A 22,281-nucleotide genomic window follows, 5' to 3' on the forward strand; every position below is an offset into this window, starting at 1 on the left:
TTCAATCCCAACCAGCGGAAGCGGAATTATCGCCGTCGAAAAATTTGGATTTGAATAAAATAGTATTTACGGTGAGCACAACTATAATAAATAAACAAAGAATCGGTCACCGTAAATACTTTTTTATTCAAATCCAAACTTTTCGACGGCAATAACTCCGCTTCCACAAATTAGAATTGAACCAAATTTGGTGAGCATCGTTTCTATAGACAACCTAACACTTTTATGGGATGAACAGAAAATTTTCAAAATTTTTATTATTTATTTTTCCATAATAAATAGAAACTTCCTTCTCCTGTAGCAAAGCGGTTACTGGCTGGAATTGAACCAAATTTTGTGTGTAGGCTTCAATTAGGTAACCTAACAATTTTATCAAGTAGCCAGTACGATTTGAGAAAAAAGTCATTTTTGTAGAGCCCTAATGCACACTGAATGAAAGTGAAGAAGATAGCATTTCCACATTTTCAGAGTACTATGTAATATTGCATACTTGCCGGAGTGTTATATTTTTTAAAGTAGTTTTAGGACATGTTTGCGGCACTTTTGTGATGTGTGTATTGATAGATATCAAGTGTCCCTATTCTACCAAATCAAGATCATTAATAGACTTGAGCGTTTATGAAGAAAGTCTTCATTTTGAAATGAGTCGGTCATCGTTGATACTATAGTACTTGCCTAGCATCACAAGTACTTTGACAAGTGCAGGGCAGCTTGTGCACTGCATACTCAAAACTTATGCCATTTAATTATTTTGGACCCGACGATTACCTCAAGATTCTGAATAGAAGAACTACCTAATTCTGATATAATAATATTTCCACAACAATACTTTCTTGATCTTGCATACTCTCGCTTGATTTTACAAAACTCTAAGAGTGCTGACGAAATCAATAACTGGCGAATAAATTCGACAAATTCACAACTTGAGAATGTATTTCCTTTGTACCGAGAATGAAACAAATAGAATGTAGGTATTGGTCACAGATTAGGTATTCCTGATTAATGTTGCCAACTTGCCATAGACGGATGCAGTTTTGACTCAAGCTATACACTGCTACTGTGGAGGTAGTCTTAAACTGACGACTCACTTAAACACACAGAGTTGGCTTGAAAATGAGCAGCCATAAGCAATACAATTGATAGGACTGTGTTGGTATATTGAAATTGACGAGAATAACAGCAAGCAATATAACTGTGAGTACTCCATGGGAATCTGTAGTTAATGCGTTTCTGCATCGCGTCGACGTAAGTATTTCCCATTGACAAGCCAAGATCCTGAACGGCGTTTGTGTAAATTTAGGGTGCTCTGGGCCTGAGAACGACGGTAAGGGATACCAGTGTTGTTGGGTCCGTATGGTTACGAGGCTGGTCTCACACAAATGACCTACTGGTGGCATTGGAGTACCATATGTCGACAACAATTTCAGTTCCTTCCCAGCGTTTTGGGTGGATTTCTTCCAAGTTCAGGAAGTATATGTGGTCGCGACTTTTAAGGCCGGAAGCGTCTCCAAGTGTTCGCTCCACCTCCCTACGGTGACGTCATTTTATAGACAGTTGAGCTGCATTTTCTCACCGTTCGAGGGGTAAATAGCGTGCGTGTGCTTCTCGTTCTTGCGATAAAGGAGATGGTGTCTTCTGGAGAGCAGTTTTTGGCAGAGATACCGATTGCATCATACAAGATGCCGGGATCAGAGATGCCCCGGATATGGTTTACATATAGCGCACAGTGCAACTTCACTAGCACAGCAATCAGGTACAGATTAGTGAGACTAGCATCAATGTTTGCATTGATTTGTTAAACATCTGAAAGTAGGTATCTATAAAGAGAATAAAATGGTTATGAATTAGCCTACTCTCTGATTTTTGTTCAAGAACTTTGTGTAAATTTTGTATAGGGCGCAATGCAAAAGCTACTGAAGGTAGAAAATTTCAAATTTGGCTAAACTAGCCCAATTTGTTATATATTTTTTCGAAAACTCAACCATTTCATGGCGTAGCCAGTAAAATTCTATAAAACTATTTTATTTTTTCAATAATTTTTTTTTTGAAGAATCTGATAACTTCACTTCTGCATGTTGGAATTGAGCCAAATCTAGTGTGCAACCTTTCTTCGAGCCAACCTAACAATTTTGTTCATGAGACAGTGAAATTTGAAAAAAAGTTGTTTTTGAACAACACTGATGTATAGAAACTTGATCAAAATTTAAAAAAAAAAACATTGGCTACAGTGCCAGTACTAAATTATACGAAGTAGTGTCACGAGTAACAGCAAGACCTGGTCTTCCATTAAAAGAATCTTTTCATTCCAGAGTTAGAATGATACCAAATTTTAAATCACTGCATCATCACAAAAACCAGGTCGAAAGTACGGTACTCTTGTCCTTGTCCGGCAATAGCAGTCTTCTCAGCACTATCCTTAAAACAATCAATAACTTCCTTCTGATTGGCATGGTTCAACATAAATTTGGCTGACCGAAATTCTTGATTATCTTTTTCGATAAATGGCACAGATATCTTAATAGCTAACCGATGCCTGCAGTTGATGCATCTATTTTTAATCTTAAATCATTTGCTATTGAAGCTGACTTGATTACGCTGTCTTGGGGCACACAAAATACCGGTGTGACATTTGATACCACCAAACAAACAAGTCAACATAGATCAAATGTTAATTATATTTATCATTCTATCTAGCCTTATTAATTTCAGTCACCTTCCTGTCGTTTTCTGGCAATTTAGAAGTCGATGGAAAGACTATTCCGAATTGTTTTCTCATCCATTATAACAAATTGGCACGTTATACCCTGGCATTTTGCGCGGCTGCAAAACAACATAAACCTACCTAGTTGGTGTCTAAAAGTCCTGAAACTAGCTAATAAGTCATAGAAGATAACATAAAACCCAGAACTGTACTTCATACAACCTCACTGAGACAGAAAATACGATTTGAAAACAGACCAATAACGCAAATTAACACAGGGAGCGCCTATCTAATATAGTTGTCTGGCCCCAGCGAACCACAAGTCACGTGACTTTCGAGCCCAATACTAGTAAAACGACGACGCTGTCGGGTAAGCTGTCGCCATTCGGGGAATCGCCGTACGTAATAATGGCTGTGGGGTAAATATAATCGACATGTAGAAAGCTCTACTGACGATAACACAATTCAGCAACTGCGTAATAATGACCGAGCAACGCCGTTTCCTAGGAACCTGCGTCACTGATTAACAGATTGACAGTGAATCAGCATCTGTGGAAAGGATGACGTAATATGGTGTGATCAACGATATATATACAATAGGCTTACCATACGTCCTCTTTTAAGAGGATTTGTCCTCTTTTTTGGCTTTTTTGAAAGTGTCCTCGAAGGACGCCCTTTTGTCCTCTTTTTTGAGATTTTGTCCTCTTTTTTGAAAATTTAGGCAGATTTAGAGCAAATTGAGAGTGATATGCCGCATATTAGCACAGAAGTGTAGCTCCGGCGGGTGTTTAGGAGTTAAAAACGGTGATTTTAGCTCTGAGCAGAAGTGATGACCTTTTTTTTTAGTTATCCACCTGGCAATGTGGAGTAAAAAACGTTATTTTGAGCTCTGGGCAGAGGTGATGACCTTTTTTTTTTTAGTCAACCGATCACAAAGTGGGACAAATTAACCGGTTTTTGAGAATTTTACTCCGGTTTTGCAAGTTGACAATTTCTGAAAAAGTGTCCTCTTTTTTGATTTCCAAAATATGGTAAGCCTAATATACAATGATTGGAAACTGCTGTAGCGTACCGCTCCACGATTACCCTAATTACCCTCGCTGATCACTGATTATGCTTTTATACTTGTTGCTAGCTGTTGCTAACCTATGTGAGTCAGTCACTTTTAGTCACCGTCGGAGGTGCAGTCGCTTTTAGTCACCGTCCGAGGCAGGCGATCTCCTAGTCTCCGTCGGACGAGCATCGTCATGTTTTAATTGTTTTATCAAAAGAGCAATGCTGACTTGTCTACTTTTGACTTATCGAGCCGCGGACCAGGAAGAACGCGCGCCCACGACAGAGCACGCTATATTTTGGTGACTCCGACGCGATTTCGCTAACCTTCCTAGCCGACGTGATTTCGCTATTCGACGTGACAGCCGACGTGATGTTTTTGGAAATGCAATACCGCAAACTCGATCAGGATCAATGATAGAAAGCGATGAACTCACGATATGCGAAAACGAGATTTGCACTAGCTACATAGGAATCGTTAGTTTGTTTTCATGGATGCGGGATTTCAACGACATAGAATTCGGACCTTTCCACACGTACTTGCTTTGGTACGACGCTTCGACCCGATGCCACTTAACATCTGTCAGTTTACCGTTGACAGTTTGTCTATTAGAGACTCCCAGAAGAACTGAAATCTACATGCTGATGACTTCACGAAGTGCTACGTCCTGCATCACTTGCGGACTCGCATGTTTGTAGCACGATGACGACATGACCGAGCCTTTGCACAGTGTGACAATACGGTTAAATGAGGTATTTACGTCTCTGTAATTAGAACTCAGACGAGTAGTTGTCCTTGCGTAGGCTGTCTACGGTGTCTGGTACTTAACTGAGAGATAGAACGTCCCCTTCGACCGCTGCCGTATCGTGAACTCTTCAGACGAATATATTGTTCAACACAGTTATTTATTGTACGTAATTTCAGTAGGTTTAGCATGAAGTCTCCCCGAATTTGCTATCGCACGAGTTTATAAATGGTCGATATTATCGTAATAGGAAATTACGTCACTTACGCATAAGGCATGCAATAAACTGTTGTGACACGCCTAGGACACACCGTTACACTATCTCCACTTTGAGGGAGCGGACATGCAAATGAGCGGAAGTAATTAGAACGAAGGTGTCACAACTGTAAATACGTTAGCCAAACAATACCACTTACTAAACAAGTCCAGACACTAAGACTGCAAGAGAGATGAACAAGTTTTCTACAGCTTTTATAATATACAAGTAAGCCTATCAGATCACAAAACAATTCCGATTACTGAACAAGAATTAGTAACCCAACACTACACAAAATCCAGATTAACACCCTATAATAGGCAGCTAAACAACTAACTACATTAAGCCTATCACAAAAACAATATACACAAATTACATCTCAGTAGGCTATGTTCAAGTGCTTATACACCAGCCATGCCTGAGAGGCTATCCAACTTAACAACAGTCAATGACCACTCATATTTACAATGTGGTCGTTACATACGACAATTGTACTTCGCCAGTACAATTAGATTGGATAGAGTCGACGTCTATCTCAATCAAAAACGCGTGTGCGGTGCCCCTACATTTACTCCTCCATGGCAGGGCGATTGCCTGAATTCCTCGGTGAATCAGGTCTTACTACGGCTGGGAGTTTCTTCTTTGGGGGCGGCGATTGTCGGAAAGCCGCTGTTGAATCGTGACGGGTCGGAACGGTATCAGGCATTCGGTCATGTACCATTGAGGTAGGTACGATTTGATCCCCCTGGTTGTCGTCCAGGGAGATTGGTGGCAAGTGCTGTGCACCATCGGTCGGTTCGGTTACAGTTTCTTCGTGCTGCAAAAGCGGCTGCTCGGTACCGATCTCGACTGTGTGACATCTGGTGCTTGCATCCGAAACATTTCCGTCTGATAGTCCCCCAGCGTTATTCTCGCCCGTATCGATCGATCGCATTTCAATGTCCAGATCAGAGTGGCTGCCACGTGTCACAATCGGAGCACCGCTTCGCGCGCTTTTCGAAACTCCCTGTCGCAACGTGTTCTCCGATTCTGAAATAAACTTCAATACGGCAGTACGTCTGTCATGAAAGGACTTACGCATTACAGCACGTTTAGAACAAAATAATTTACAAGTTAAATACAATCCCCAGATCATAGCGTTTAACAGACAAAAAGTCAAAATGTATTGGACAATTGGGCTCGTTACACTAGCCAAAACGTACAAGATGCTGCCCCTAAAAGCGTCATAAACAATTTTAACTGGAAGCGATGGATCGGCATCAACGTGATCACCTGTTGTACTCCGATTAACTAAGTGGGAGGCTGATAACTCACGCAATTTATGTACTAACAACATGCTATGGGACATATGAGCCAACACGCTGTCATAATCCGTACCAAGTGAAGGGTCTATTTTACTGAAAATATCTAAAAACGTTTCAGTCAGATTCACCGGATGTGTCGATTCTATAATCGTATCTAAACCGTCATGCATTGAGAATCGAATCTGTTTCACCGACGCGTTACGATCAACTAATAAGCCATTTTGAAATTTGAAAAATGACTTTCCTACTTTAAAAATTTTGGTCGTGTTTTTCGACCCGAGATCTAATGTCAGCGGACCCAAGTAAGCTGTTCCATTGTCTACTAGGGTTGCCATTCGTGATAAGTTATGGCCGAACCTCACAATCGGTCGCGCAGATAGTCTACCGTTTGGCAAGAACAAACTCTCCTGTACTACGACAGTCTGTCTAAAACATTGCTCAGCCTGTATTACATCGCCTGCTTGACGGAACCGGGGGCGCCCTTTGGTTGGCGTCAAGTATAGAGCAGCGTTCGTATTGAGCGGCATCAGCGACTTTTGGATTGCATACATTTGTTGCTCAGCGTTACATTCAAATGCGTTCAAATTGGACACAAGACTCCGGTACCGAAAATCAGATTGATCTTTTACCTCTTGTATCGTTGCAAGGAGGAGGCGCATGCTTGGAGTTGTACGATCGGAACTTGCGGCCGGCTGCCCAATCGATAATCTTCGCACGTCTCCAGCTTTACAACGTTTCGGCACGACAAAAAATCGTTGATGAGACAGATAATCGGGGTTTTTCTGATACATCTCGTGGTCTCCGATTGACACGATTTCCTTGACCTGAAACTCAGTCCCAGTGACGGCATTTCAATTCTAGTCGCATATGGATAACGCTGTCCATAATGGATCACAACTGCGGCATTCCTTTCTATCATCACTCTTGGGCAACGGTATCTAGTCAATTCACCAGAATCCCAAACTACTGTGGCTAATTGGTTTCGGCAATGCCCGTTATTGGGGGCACAATTTGACAAATCAGTCTGGTCAGATCTCAAGGCTATGTTCAGGGTATCATAGACAATATCTAAGTCATGCACAATCAAATTTCGCAGATACCCTTCGTCTGAAGTTGGCCATGTCCATTCTACGTGCAAGGAATTATTGGTAGCATACAAGCCTTCCTCCATGTCTTCCAGATTCCCGTATTGTGACAATTTAGTAACGATGGCATGCTGACATTCCGCCAGTGGAATCTGATAACGCACTTCCTCCGAAACTTCCTGGCTGTAAGTACCAAAAAAGAAGTAATGAGTTTTCCACTGTCGTTCCGTGACATAGCACATTTGTCCTTGAAAATGATGGAAGCGGTCACGCAAGGCATAAATGTCAGCTGTGCATCGTTCTGAACGACTCACGGGGTTATTTACACACTCATCTGGCGGGGTAATTTCGATAAACTCAGAAACAGCATTCTTTGTACAAACTTCAATGTCCATAGTAATCTCCGTGCTATTCACTGAGGTCGTTTGAATCAACGTCACGGATGACAGCACAATCGCCAGACACAGAATTGACGGATACGCCATAATCCTTCAGCCACGTCGGTTTTCTGACAGCACGTCCTAATCTCGTTTTAACCGGAGAAACTATATCGTGTCTGGAAGCAGAATTTGGCAGGTTATTACTGATTACCTCCTGACTGAACGGCGCGCTCGCTGGTCTGCTATTGTTCGTATTTCTGGAAACGTCCGTCGCCACTGTATCCCTGGCCGGCTCGATTTGATCTGAAGGAAATACCTCGCCGCAATCATTATGTTCGCGGTGCTGTTTCACATCGAGTTCGCTCTCCACGTGTTGTTCTCCCTCGCGATTTCCGTGAGAACCGGATATCACAGGCTTGTTCGGCGATATAGACCAGGACGTATTAGTGTCGCGAACAGGATATACTCCGCGCGGCTAATTCAAAATTACACGTGCTCGTTTTTTTCATACAGAATTGTCTCTGAACCTCTTACAGGCTTGACAAAGTAAATTGTGCGAGCTAAATTTTTACATTTCAGGCAACTTATTAAATTGGTATTGCCTTTCACATTTCTCAGCGATACAGCGCATATCGCAGACTCAGGACGTTGTAATTTAGAAATACACGCCGTCCATTGTTCATACTTCTAGAAGCGTACATGTTGCGCGCCTCTATAAAGGAAGTGGTTTGAATTTTCTTTCACTTCTCACGTTGGCGTGATCTTGCGTTAGTGCGAATTATAAATTTTCTACTAAACTTTGTTTATTTTTGAGGTACCCTAGAGCGTGCAGTGCGTTCGCATGGGTAGTTATAGAGAAGTTGGCTCAGTAACGCGCCATATTCGATTTCATACGACACTGGATTGGCCTTGAGCATCCAGTGGACATATAGGGTTTCTACGTAATTGATTGTTCATGACTTCGATATCGTTATGACACCCTGACCTTAGCTTTCCGATCCGACCAGAGTGATATGTCAAAATATGTCTCAATTCAAAGGACATTGCCGAAACAAATTAGCTACGGTAAATTGGGGATATGGTGCATTATCTAGATACCGTTACCCAACTGTGATGATAAAAATAGCCAAGTTGTACTCGGCGTATCCATATGCTACAAGAATTGAGTTGCCGTCACTGGCAGCGTTGTAAAGTAGGAGAGGAGCGACGATTGTCGATTGAACAGCTGCAGCAAGTTTCAATCGTATCACTCCGAGCATATACGTCTTCTACTGGCAACGATACAAGAGGTAAAAGATCTATCTGATCTTGGGTACCGTAGTCTTGTGTCCAATTTGAACGCATTTGAATGTTACGCTGAACAGCAAATGTATGCTATTCGAAAATCACTGCTCCCATGAAAACACGAACGCCTCGTTATACTTGACACCAACCAAAGGGCCCACGGTTTCGTCAAGCTGGCGATGTAATTCAGGCTGAACAATGTTTAGACAGACTGTCGTAGTACAGGAAAGTTGTTCTTGCCCAACGGGAGACTATCTGCTAAAACAATAGTGCGTTTCGGGCAGAACTTATCACGAATAGCTACCTAGTATAGATAACGGGACAGCTCACTTCGGTTCAAATATTCTAAATATCCGTATTCCACGAAAAATTTTCAATAATATGGCATTCTCAGTTCGCAGAACGCGTCTGTAACTCAAATTCCAATCTCATTACGGGATTGTAAAGTATATAGTTGAATCGACGCGCCACGTAGCTTAGACGTTCTTAGATTGTCCAGTAAGGTGGATCCTTAGCCTGGAAGGTTATGATAGCATTTTATCACACTTATCTCTCCACATGTTTTTAATTCAGTAATTGCGTGAGTTGTATACTTCTCATATCGCCAATCGTTACACCTTCACGGCCTTAAATGCTGTTAGGTGCTACCTTGTTTATTTCATTTGGAATTACCGAAGTACCTGCCTTACGTCACGTCAACATAGGTGACCGTCACGAAGTATTTCTAGATATGCTTTTTTCTACTTCTACTTCTATTTCGTAATATTTTGTGATCTACTTACTTACTTTTCGCTATTCTGTTTGTCAAGTAGAAGTAGTGTGATCCTCCAATAAGGAAGATAGCCTGAGGAATTTCAGAGCTGGTTCACTCGGGGCACCATGCAGCAATACAATGGGTTGTGTCCTGGTGAGTAGAAGTATAGCTAACCAAAGTATTATAGGTTTAGCTGGCTGACTACTTAACCTGGAGTCCTGTACTGTTTCCTGGTGAGATCTTCTTAAGACGCCGATATACGCAAGACATACGAATATATTTCAGATGTTGTTACAAGTAGGTTTAGCAAATGAGTCTCCTGATTCGAGAGAATCGGTAGTTTTATACTAGAGGCAATTTACTCTAGAACAGGATGTCTCTCGGTTACGAGATATATACATTTCATGGTTGAACGACAACAGGGCTCTGTTACAACAGCGACCACGTACACTGAATTCTCTTCGCAACTTCATATCCCCGATCGACCGACACCTACTTGTCTTTCTACGTAGATATAGAGGCAGCTATACTGTATCTCTTTCCCTACGCATTCCAAATGTAGAACGAAAGATGCGCGGAACGAAACCGACGGAACCATTATTCCTGATGGGACCACGAACCGAACCGAATCACCTCGACGTCGACGGGAACAACGGGAAATGCGCTCAAACGCAGATCACCCTTCACTCAATCTTGTCGAGCGACGACTTGCAATTAACCTATCACCTTGATAGGCATATTCCGAATGAAAACGCTCTTCGTCTCAGTATTATGTGATAGACGCTTTCGACGTTATGTTCTACATTACCCGCTCACGCATCCGAGAATCTACTAGACTTCTCACGGACCTTGGCGACACGAATTGCGAGATATGGAGCTCGACAGAGCTAATTCATACAACGATGCCGACGTGCTGTGCCAATAACGCTCGAAGTTCAATCGAAATGTATGGATTCTCTCCATTACCAGTGTACTTATCGAACAATTCCGCTCCGTGATGTTGATAGACGTTCTTCTAGCAATAGCTGCATATTCATTTATTTGTTCCATGTGTAGTGTATTGCAACCGTTTTGCAATTGACTCTAATGACTTCTTGTGCATGTCAAGCCTACTGCTTATCGTTATTTTACGCAATCAGTCACTAACCAGGGGGCCCTTGTATCGTACCGCTCCACGATTACCCTAATTACCCTCGCTGATCACTGATTATGCTTCTATACTTGTTGCTGTTGTTAACAAAAGTGAGTCAGTCACTTTTAGTCACCGTCGGAGGTGCAATCGCCTTTTAGTCACCGTCGGAGGTGCAATCGCCTTTTACTCGCCGTCGGAGGTGCAGTCGCCTGTTAGTCACCGTCGGAGGTGCAGTCGCTTTTAGTCACGTCCAGGGCAGTCGATCTCCTAGTCTCCGTCGGACGAGCATCGTCATGTTTTAGTTGTTTTATTAAAAGAGCAATGCTGACTAATCTACTTTGACTTATCGAGCCGCGGACCAAGAAGAGCGCGCGCCCACGACAGAGAGAGAGAGATTTTTTATTGATTTGTCCAACCGTAAAGAAAACATCATTGGCACATGCAACAACAATAAATGAACTTACGGTATAGGACAGGGTGTGACCGATATGACTCTGGGTAGGGTCAACTAGTCTGATCACACCCTGCATTAACAAATACAGATATTGTGTTATAAATTTGGATGCATTGGTTGGGATCAATCAATTCAGCTCAGCATAAAAATAAAATACTAAAGAAACTACAAATTTGGTGGGAGACAAGCGGATCATTGGTAATGGGAGATGAGGTGACTGAATAATTCCTTTTTGAAGGAGTGGTATGGGAGGTCCCGTATTGAGGAGGGTATAGCATTCCATATGACAGGACCGGCATAGTCGATCGATTTCTTTGTGAGGCTACTGGTGGGTCGATGAAAATAGATGTTGCCCTGGGAAGAAAATCTGGTATTGTGTGAGTGAACAGTTTGAGCAAGGACGAAGAAATCATTAAACACAGGAGGCAATTCATTTGAAAAATATTGATGCATAAATTTAGCTACTTCAAATGTAAAAATATCGTCAAATTTTAGAATATTGTATTTGCGGTAGTACTGGGATAATCTTGTTCGATGGGGCAAGCCAGCCATCAAACGCATGGCTCGGTTTTGCAGGGTACGAATTTTAGAACAATGTGAAGTACAAGCATTCCCCCATACAATTATGCCATACTGTACATACGAGTAAAAAAGCGAAAAGTAAATTGTCCTAAGCACAGATCTAGGAACTATGTGCTTGAGTTTTGTCATTACACCTACACATCTAGAAAGCTGTGTTATGGTATGAGCAATATGCGGTTTCCATGACAATTTAGAGTCAATGATGATTCCAAGATATTTTGCTGAGTCACACAGTGAGATACAGTTATTATTTAGATTCACAGTAAGGTTATCAGAAGCAGTATTAAAGAGCATCATCACAGTTTTATCGGTATTTAAACTTAATTTGTTAGCAGCAAGCCATTGAGAGACTTTTGTAAGTTCACTCTGCACAGAACTTTGTAGGTTGCTTATAGTATCGGATGAAAGAAAAAGATGGGTATCATCGGCAAACAGTGTAGTATAAAAGGAGGAACAGTTAATAATATCATTGATGTAGATCAAAAATAGGGTCGGTCCTAAAACTGAGCCCTGAGGCACTCCACACTCTACATCCATTTCTACCGATTTTGACAGACCCAATTTCACAAACTGCTTACGGTTTGCAAGGTAGTTCGTGAGCAGGGACTTGGCAATCCCTCTAATTCCATAATGCTCTAGTTTTCGTATCAGTATCTCATGGTTCACAGTATCAAAGGCTTTCCGAAGATCAATAAAGATACTACAGCCAACTCTTTTATCTTTAATAATTTTGTAGTAATTTCTCACAATTGATAGGGTGGCATGGTTATTGTTATGACCCGATCTAAAGCCAAATTGGGATGGAGTGAATACCGATTGCAATTCAAAAAATTTCTTGAGCCTATAATCTAGCAATTTCTCATACAGAGTGGAAAGGTTTGACAGAATAGATATGGGACGGTAATTAGACATTGAATTTTCGCAGCCTTTTTTATGAACTGGAATAACCCTGGCAGTTTTTAGAGCACTAGGAAAAATACCCAAGTTCATGGAGCCATTGAACAACGTACAAATTGTATCTCCTATAATATTAAATACTAGTTTTATGAAGTAGATTGGTATTGAGTCAGGTCCTACTGCTTTTGTGTCCTTCATTCCAGATAATATCGTTGCTACCTCTCCTACGTCGGTCGGCTCCATAAAGATGGAGTTCATGGAGCGAGGCTTCATGAATGATAGGATATCATGCGGGCTTTGAGGTATAGAAGATGCTAGCTCTGGACCAATCTGGCAAAAGTGATGGTTGAACTTTTCTGCTACAACATCAGGATCTTTGATGACCGTACTGCCACATGCTATTTCAATGTTCTGCAATTGTGTTTCGTTTTTGTTATTGGAAGCGTTCACAATTTCACGAATGGTTCTCCAGGTTTGCTTTTGATCCTTGAAACTCTGCTCAAACCGGTTCATGTAGAATGCTCTTTTGGCCTTTTCTTTCATTTTTGTTACCTTGTTGGCATATCGTTTGAAGATCTTTTTCTCATCTTCAGTTCCGTTAATATAATATCTTTTATGCATCCAATCTCTTGTTTTGATGGCTGCCAGAATTTCTCGACTGATCCAGGGCTTAGATTTTAGGCGTCGGGCGTTACGATTGACTTTGCGGATAGGAAATTCTTTGTCAATGGCTTGACTTATGTCAAGAATAAACTTGTCAAATTGGGAGTCAAAGTTCTCGCTTGTGAGTGGCTCGAGTTGATAATCCTTGAAAACATCTCCAATGTTTTCAACGAAGTCGTCAATCCCCTGAGGATTCAGCGGGATTCTGCATTCAAATATACTGGTAGTAACAGGTAAAATTTGATTGACATGACACATAATAGGATAATGGTCAGTCATACAGTGCTCAATGACAAATGGAGCAAGTCTATATTTACTTATGTTGGTATACATATGGTCCAGGAGAGTACTGGAATGGTCAGTCACTCTGGTTGGTTTGGAAGCCATCTGGACCACCCCGTACGACTCAAGCATATCAGAATATTTTGTGGTGAAGCTTGTGTTCTGTAGGAGGTCGATATTGAAATCTCCCATTATAAGGAATTGGTTATTTGAGTCGGTTAAGCTGTCCAAGGTTTTAGAGAATTCTTCCATGAAGGTTTCTTGTTTAGTTCCGGGATGTTTATATATTACTCCAATGGTAAGGGGCTTTTGATTCCGTGTTGCAATTCTGACAAAAATACTTTCGACGCCATCTGTATAGCAGTTTAGCTCATGTACTTCTTGACATGATAGATTTTCTTTAACATATAGACCGACTCCGCCTGCGTTAGTTTTTGAAGGGCAGTGTAGGAAGTTATATCCAGGGAGATTAACATTTACTTGATAATTGTTCTTCAGCTTTGTTTCAGAGATCCCGATGAACGTTGGGGAACAGTTGCATGTTCTGAAGAGAGCAGAGATATCTTCCAGGTGTGCCGGTAATGACCTCGTATTTATATGGGCAAAAATAAATCCTCTAGATTTTGGTACCAAAGCTGGATCTCCCGGTGCAACACTAATACAGTCATGTACTTGACAGATATTGTGGGTCATTGCGTCAGATTTGATTTGTTATCATGAGGCATGTTCCATATTAGGCTAGCCTATATGATCTTGGATAGGTCTTTGGAGGATCGAATATGTATCCTGTTTGAGTCGTTATCCTTCTTGATGAAAATATTTCCATCAGCGGTCCACATGTACTGGTAGTCCATGCTCTTCTGCAGCTTTCGTGCTTGGAAGAAGAGATCTCTTCTCAGTTTAGTTAGATTTTCACTAATGAACAGTTTTTTCATGCCAGTTATTCCGAAATTTGTAGCACTTGCAGTTTTCCCCAGTGATCTTTTTTTAAGAAATTCCGTCCTCGGTCGCCTTGAGGCAAATTTCACAACAACTGGAGAAATTTTGTCTGGGTTCTTGAAGTGGACTCTGTAGGAGTAGACAATATCTTCATCAGAGACATCGATACCCATTGCTTTGCCAATTTTTGATACAAGCGCTGTGGTGTCCTCATCTTTGGAGGCTGGGATCCCACAGAGCTCGAGGTTTTCATTCCGGGATTGTTGTTCCTGGTAATCATTCGCAAGCTCCAATGTCGTCATTTTCTTGGTAAGAGTATTGACAGCAGTTTTCAATTCCTTATTTTCCTCTTTCAGGTTCTGGAAGTTTGCCATGGTTGATTGCAGCTTAGACTTATTTTCCTCGAATTCAGCATTGATAAATTTGATACCCTTCTTGTATTCTTCTACTTCCTTCTTCATTTCTTTATTTTGTGTTATAAGTATATCCATCCTCTCTTCAATCATGTTTTTAAGTTGAGTCTTCAGGCTTTTTGTTATTGAAGACTCCAAAGACTCCATCTGCTCTTCAATCATGTTTCTAAGTTGAGTCTTCAGGCTCTTTGTTATTGAAGACTCCAATGAGTCTAGGCGCTTCAGTATGTCCTTTTTGTCGGCCATTTCAGGATGTATGCCTATTGCTAGTTATTGTTTAATTCAACCAATCTTATAACAACCAAATACTCAGCACGCTCAGCTCACGCTCAGCTCAGCTCACGCTCAGCACTCAGAGCACGCTATACTGCCACGCCCGCTAACGCTGTAAGGTTTACTCCCGCCGATATCAGCGTGTGCACGGAAAAGGTTGACTACGTACATTTCATTGAGTAATATTGACTGTGGTGTGGTGCTGCTATCATAGGCTTACCATATTTTGGAAATCTAAAAAGAGGACGCTTTTTCAGAAATTTGCAACTTGAAAAACCGGAGTAAAATTCTCAAAAACCGGTGAATTTTTCATCTCTTCCGCTCAGAGCTCAAAATACCGTTCTTCTCTCCACATTGCCAGGTGGATGACTAAAAACAAGGTCTTCTTTTCGCTCGAAGCTAAATTCACCGTTATTAACTTCGAAAAACCCGCCGGTGCTTCACTTCTGTGCTAATTTGCGGCATATCACTCGCAATTTGCTCTAAATCTGACCTAAATTTTCAAAAGAGGACAAAATCTCAAAAAAGAGGACGTGTGGTAAGCCTATGCTATCACCTTTACTGGCATATATTTCACTGTTTTCTCGTTTGTTGGTTGATTTTAAACAAGTTTTGCGAGCATAGTGAGACAGTACTATGTACTAAGGTCTAATCAAACTTTTGCCAATGTGCAATGTTCAGGTACTGACTAGCTGCTTAAGTTTTTGCATTTGTATATGAGCGGAAAAAGCTTGAAAAATTAAACTGATTCAGATACTTATATGAGTGCTGGAGGGTGGCCAACTGGCCAACCTTGAAAGTCGATGAGACCCATTCTACTAGAAAGCAATCAGGCTACTTTATCACTCTTTCCCGGGTCAGGGGAATGGTGCCTCTTCGCTTCTCTTAAATCATCATTGAAAAGGAAAATTGGCATTTTGAAGAACAAAGTGCATGAGTGAAATAATGCAGCAATAATACTGGTGTCCGGTAGTCAGCATGATGTTCCGTTTGATTTAAATTATTTTTCAAGCAATATATGACTAGGCTTACCATATTTTGGAAATCAAAAAAGAGACACTTTTTTAGAAATTTGCAGCTTGCAAAACCGGAGTAACATTCTCAAAAACCGGTTATTTTTTTCCCACTTTGTGATCGATCGGTTGACTAAAAAAACCGTTGACTAAAAAAAAAGTCATCACTTCTGCTCAGAGCTCAAAATAACGTTCTTTACTCCACATTGCCAGGTGGATGACTAAAAAAAAGGTCTTTTCGCTCAGAGCTGAAATCACCGCTTTTCACTCCGAAATACCCGCCGGAGCTTCACTTCTGTGCTAATATGCGGCATATCACTCGCAATTTGCTCTAAATCTGCCTAAATTTTCAAAAAAGAGGACAAAAGGGCGTCCTCCGAGGACACGTTCAAAAAAGAGGACAAATCCTCTTAAAAGAGGACGTATGGTAAGCCTATATAACACCCCTGATTTTAAGATGCACGTTTCCCCAGAAATAGGGTCCCCGGCGGAAAAGGAGTCCGTCGGCGTGACGGTAGGTGCGGGCACGCGCCGAGATCAGAGGCCTACATCGAAGGACCTCGCCCTCTCTCCACCAACACCAAAACCCCGATCATCACGAGACTCACACCAGCCCATTGCTGGACCAGTCACTGCGTATGTTTTGCAGAAAAACACTCACAAGCGTTAAGACGGAACTTGAAAATATTTGTGGACAATCTGTAGCGCTAGCCAAATTCCAGTACAAACCTTCTGACCTGACGACCCCAGGAAATACCATTGCTTCTGATGAAGTGTGGAAAGCCGTCTACGCTCCGTTTGCGTCCAAACTCAAGGACCCGCAGTGCCACCTCGTCTCTCCACACGCCATGGCATACAAATGCGGCATCGAACTTAAGGATCCTTCGACCAAACCATTTGTATCTGGACCTTATAATGTGAAGGGGGTGGGCCAGGCGAAGGCATTGAAAAAGGCCAAAGGTAGAGAAGTACTCTCCCTCTTAGGTTTGAAAAAAGACAGATGGAAAAGGGTATGGAGAGCACTGTTGGTAAACCTGTGGATATGCTTTGTAGAAACTCAGACTGATGAAAACCTACTACCCTTTTCTGCTATGCTCGTGGAGACCGTGAAAGACTTTAAGAAAAAAAAAACGCCTGTGGCAACTAAATGTTCAAATAAGGGGAGGCGTGGAAACGCGGCGAGGAGGACCCGTCTCACGAAGACAACTTGAGGGGTTATCTATGAGATATAACCTTACCCTACGAACGGCGTTAGTAGAACAAGCAAGTGTAATGAATCCGATACTTCTGAATTATATGGCCACACAAAAGCTATTTAAGGCAGAGGTGGGGGACGAAAAGTTATTTCAGTCTCGATGGATCTATCGAGGCACGTCTTGTGATGGTGCCCTGGTCTATACACCATATGCCTATAGGAATAATGCGGGGGAGAGATCCACCGCTCGAACGGTGATGTTAACCGCAACTGATGACCGTGGAAACCATCACGCTAGGATCACATGGACCCCCGAAGTTCCGCAAACTACTTCGATGATGGTGGGCAGTACAAACACAGAAGCTTTGGGAAATGGGCGTGGCGTAACACCAAGTGAAAAAAGGAAACCAGCGAACAACCGCTCGACACCGTCTCCGGCTTGGGAAACGCTAACGACTGCCACTGAAGCAATGCCGTTACCAAGGTTCCCGTCCGCGCACCAGGAAGTCATGAGACGGGGGAAGGAATTGGCGAGCCAAAACAAATCGGCGGAGGCGATAATTACCAGAAGAATGACTCACGAGACCACCACGGAAACGAAAATAACCGACCAAAGTGTGCCCAACGCGGAAATTTCCGTCTCGCCGGTGCTCGTCACGGCCGACGTACACCAGGCGCCGCGTTCCGGCTCTGATGACAACGCAAACCAGGTAACTCCATTCAGACGGACGATAATCACGCATTCGAATATGACGATGACGAACAGCAGATCCATAGTATACACGTCCGGTAGCGACAGTGACGCAATTCGTGGTGCCACAAGCGAGGAATTTCCCAATTCCGAAGAATTGTAACTGTCCAATATGAAAAGCTGGTGATTGGCGAGGAGACGTACCTGCCGACGAACCAATGGTACAACTGTGCCGATTTTTGCTTTGAAAGCAAAGTGCTCGATGTCAGGTACCCCTATCGCGAGGGTGATTCGCAAAACAAACACAAATGCAATTGGGTCGCAGGACACGTGAAGGCCGGCGACCTTGCGTCATTCAAAGTCGAAGGTGAACTTATTATTAATGACTTGATATGGATATTTTTCTATAAGCTGTGCTCATAAAACAACCCGTCAAACTGTGTGTCGCTCATTGTCGTACCTTAACACGGTGAGCATCTGATTAATTCATGATTCTATATTGATTAAGAAACTTGCACGGACCCGGGACAGGTAAGGTATATTTCAGTACGCTCAAGTATCATCTCCCACTCTTAAACTCGAGTCATTAGGATTAATACTCGATTAAGAATTGCGTAATCGGATCATTTTGGCCTGCTCCACTCTTGACTTTCCTACCCCAAAAAAGCCATAAGCATTTTACCGACCACCTCTGACTGTTGATGACTTCTACAAACCGTAGCCTGCAATTTTCACCTCGACTCGCCCGACCCCGTCCGACTCGAAAACCAGAAAATTTTCAGCTTTTCTAAATTGAATTAGTATTAGAGGTCTATGCATTTTTTCCAAATTAGACTAGTAGAAAGATAGATAAAGTAATTTTTCTAAATTGGATTGTTACAGGGTTGTAACCAAGTCACAAAGCTTCGAGTCAAAAGTTAATCCCACTTTTATAGTTTGATTCCTGTCAAATAGAGTCATTTTGAAGTCACCACCGATTCAAGTCCGAGTACAAGTCAGTACAAGTCAGTCTGAGGGTCGAGTTCGAGTCATGGTATTTTGACGCGAGTCTGAGTCCAATTTATTGTGTTGACTGCTCAGTTCCCAGTTAAAGTATTGTTAGATCCACTTTTTGTAACTCTATGCGGTGATGTCGAATGGTTCGCATTTATAATATCCTAGTTTTCCTCAATTTTAACAGTTTCTCGTCGCATTTTCAAGTACCGGTGCCAATAGATGAAATTCCAATAGCGTGCTTACTTTACTATCCTTCAAAATTACAATGAAATGTTGGTCTTGACCGTCTGAGTCTCGGGTCATGTGACTTGGCTTGGCTCTCTATTTTGAGAAAATGACTCGAGTCAAGTCGAACAGCAAGTATGACCCCCGGTAACGATACATTCTTTCAGACAACAAAAGCTCGCGAGCTTACGAACTGCATCTGAAGTTAGGCCCTTGGCTGGCCGCTTTTTGACGCTATTTTACATCTGCATTGGGTGTCCGTTAGGTGAATCAGCTTTTCCCGCCTAGACGCGCGAAGCGCGAAAAATTTCAGAAAATCATGATTGAATCAGGCAATATGATCGGGAATTACATATATATTGCTATCAATTTTGATCCTCTCCCTGCTCACGTAATCACATTTACCGGTAGAGCTGAGCGAGGTATGTTTTAAAACGTAGGACCGCCCAATAATAATTAGACATCTTCGGGCGTATACCCGTTGGCAGGAACGAAACAGCACTTCGTCAGCCTCGCCCCCCCACAAAAACTTGGGTTTGGGGGTCTCATAGGGTGATAAACCGACCCCCTCATCACAGTGTTCGCTTTCGCCACGAACTTAGCTGCACTGTTTAGTGAGCCAGCTCGAAGCGCGAAAATTTTCGATAATTCATGATACAATCGGTCAATAAGATCGGGAATTGCAAATATATTGCTATCAATATCTTGTCCTCTCTGCTCACGTTATCAGATTTACCGGAAACTGTAGGGCCCGTAAATAATAATTAAACATCTTCGGGCGGCCGGACCCGTTGGTATGACTTCGTTACATGATTTTATTTCGTGACCTCCTGTCTGCTATATCAAACATATAGAATCGCTCGAACGTACCAAACTAAAAGACGCACACGATTTCAAATTGGTATTTCTTCACAGGCATACATTTTTTTCCTGCTGGATGGTATTTGTCTTCTGAGGTTCAGATTGCCAAGACACGAAGCAACATATGGCGCCAGTCATTTAGGCGCCTATGGACAATTAAACCTAATATTTTGTATATTTTGTTTCGGCCAAGATTTTCGCGCTGCCGATCGTTCTGGCACACTTCTTGGAGTCGCATGTAATAAGCCCTAAATCGTTATATATCTTGGTGCGTAGTGGCGTATTAATGGCCAACGCCGATATGTCCATTTCTATAAATCTTGCGTGTTTTTTCTTGGGGGAAGAGTACCAAATAATCAAGATTTCTGGCAACTTTAAATCGCGCGCAGCGCGAAAAATCTTTGAAAAAATTGCATAAATTTTCAAAAAATACTCTATAATTTATGCTAATTCACGAAATAATTTGGGGCCCCCTTCGAGCTCGGGCCCCCCCCAATTGGGGGTTTGGGGTGCGGCAGTTACGGTGCTGGTAGAGACTGATTGGTCCGGTTTTGCAGGAACTACGGTTTCCTACCAGGTTTCCTCCGATCGACATGTAGACGGTAATACAACACCCGAGGCGAGTAGAACTGCCTATGTAACGACTAGCCCTCTCCCCCACACTACCGAAACGAGCGAGACTCCAAGGGATCAGGAGGACGCCGTCGTCCCTTTGGTGAACGTGGAACGGCTGACAACGAAAGTACCAAAGACCAGGGCCGTAACAGCACTTCGTCAGGCCCCCCCCCAAAACTTTGGTCTTGGGCCCCCCATAGGGCACACTTCTTGGAGTCGCATGTTATATGGCCTAAAACTTGATTGTATGTCTTGGTAGGTCGTGGCGCGGTAATGGCCCAATATCCAATAATAAAGATAAAGGGCTACTTGAATTCGCGCACAGCGCGAAAAAATTTTGAAAAAAATTGCATAAATTTTGAAAAAATACTCTATGATTTATGCTAATTTACGAAATAATTTTGGGCCCCCCATCGAGCTCGCCCCCCCCAATTGGGGGGTTTGGGGTGCGGCAGGTACGGTGCTGCCAAAGACTACAGCGCTGAGACATCTACCACCCCGAACACTGGGATGGCGGATGCAAACAACGCTGGTGCAAGTTAGACGATCGCAATCGGCGGCTGAAAAGGAAGGGCGGTATAAAACTGTTAAACGAACTGATGTGCTTCATGGGAAGCAACAGTTGCCAACTAGCGTGATTAACCTACCCGAAGAAACGACGAAAATCAGTGGTGGGGGGTCCTCAACAACGCGAATGCATCCGTTTACCACTGCAGACGCTCTGCAGGACCCCAGAGATGATGACGGAATCGACATCGGGACGGACTATCAAAACCCGGACCACAACCGCAAGGTAAGTACCGAAACAACTGCTTTGTATTTAACAGGAGACGACAAAGACGACTCGTCCTCGAAGAGTGTCGAACTAATGAATACTACCTTGGAGTCAACGATGGCTGGCGCATCACCTCTGCCTGGGCAGAAAAACCAAAGGTTGGGAACTCCCGAACCTGAACATTCCCGACTATCAAGAACTCCCGTGGGAAAGACAACCACAGATTTCGTAGACTACAACTATACTCGATGGCTGCACGAACTGGTGATGATGGAAGGTGGATATAAGGTAAGAGGATTATCCTTGATCGATAGGATGATTATGGGAGGTGCGAATCTGATACCTATCGTGGAACCAGTGGTTGTAATAATGGTGGTAACAGGGTTGGTTGCCCTGTTGATTGTGTTATGGGTAGGTTGTATTTGGTGTCGTCGACGTAGAACCTTAAGTCGTATGAGGAACACGAGGAGACGAAACGGAACAAGTCAATGGATGGCGATAAGAGTAAAACGGAACACAACGGAGAATGACTAAATCTGAAGGTATGAATGGGTGTTTGAGATTTGGAGATAAAAGCGTGATTTTCTTAGTTTGTTTTATGGAAGAAGTGAAGTGTGGTGTGGTAAATTTGGTAATTTTAGATGTAACATTGCGATAAGAGTAAGGTGTACGAAAAAATACCGGCGGTGAAGCGTTTGTAATAGGTATCTAG

General features: G+C 42.5%; 2 protein-coding genes across 3 annotated transcripts in view; one reads left to right on the plus strand and one right to left on the minus strand.

Annotated features, from left to right (window-relative positions):
* LOC145434839 (uncharacterized) overlaps positions 1-22,281 on the plus strand; it is a 249,143-nt gene that overhangs the window by 36,245 nt on the left and 190,617 nt on the right. The window lies entirely within an intron of this gene.
* On the minus strand, positions 3,994-6,254 carry LOC145435271 (uncharacterized). Its single transcript, XM_080312591.1, has 2 exons — positions 4,118-6,254; positions 3,994-4,060 (listed from the first exon to the last, which is right to left on the minus strand). Exon 1 carries the CDS (start codon positions 6,228-6,230, stop codon positions 5,325-5,327), a length of 906 nt encoding a protein of 301 aa, XP_080168717.1. The 5' UTR covers positions 6,231-6,254; the 3' UTR covers positions 3,994-4,060; positions 4,118-5,324.

This window comes from Botryllus schlosseri, chromosome 3, assembly GCF_051294905.1.
Source record: "Botryllus schlosseri isolate E-star chromosome 3, Bs_hap1, whole genome shotgun sequence".
Lineage (NCBI taxonomy): Eukaryota > Metazoa > Chordata > Ascidiacea > Stolidobranchia > Styelidae > Botryllus > Botryllus schlosseri.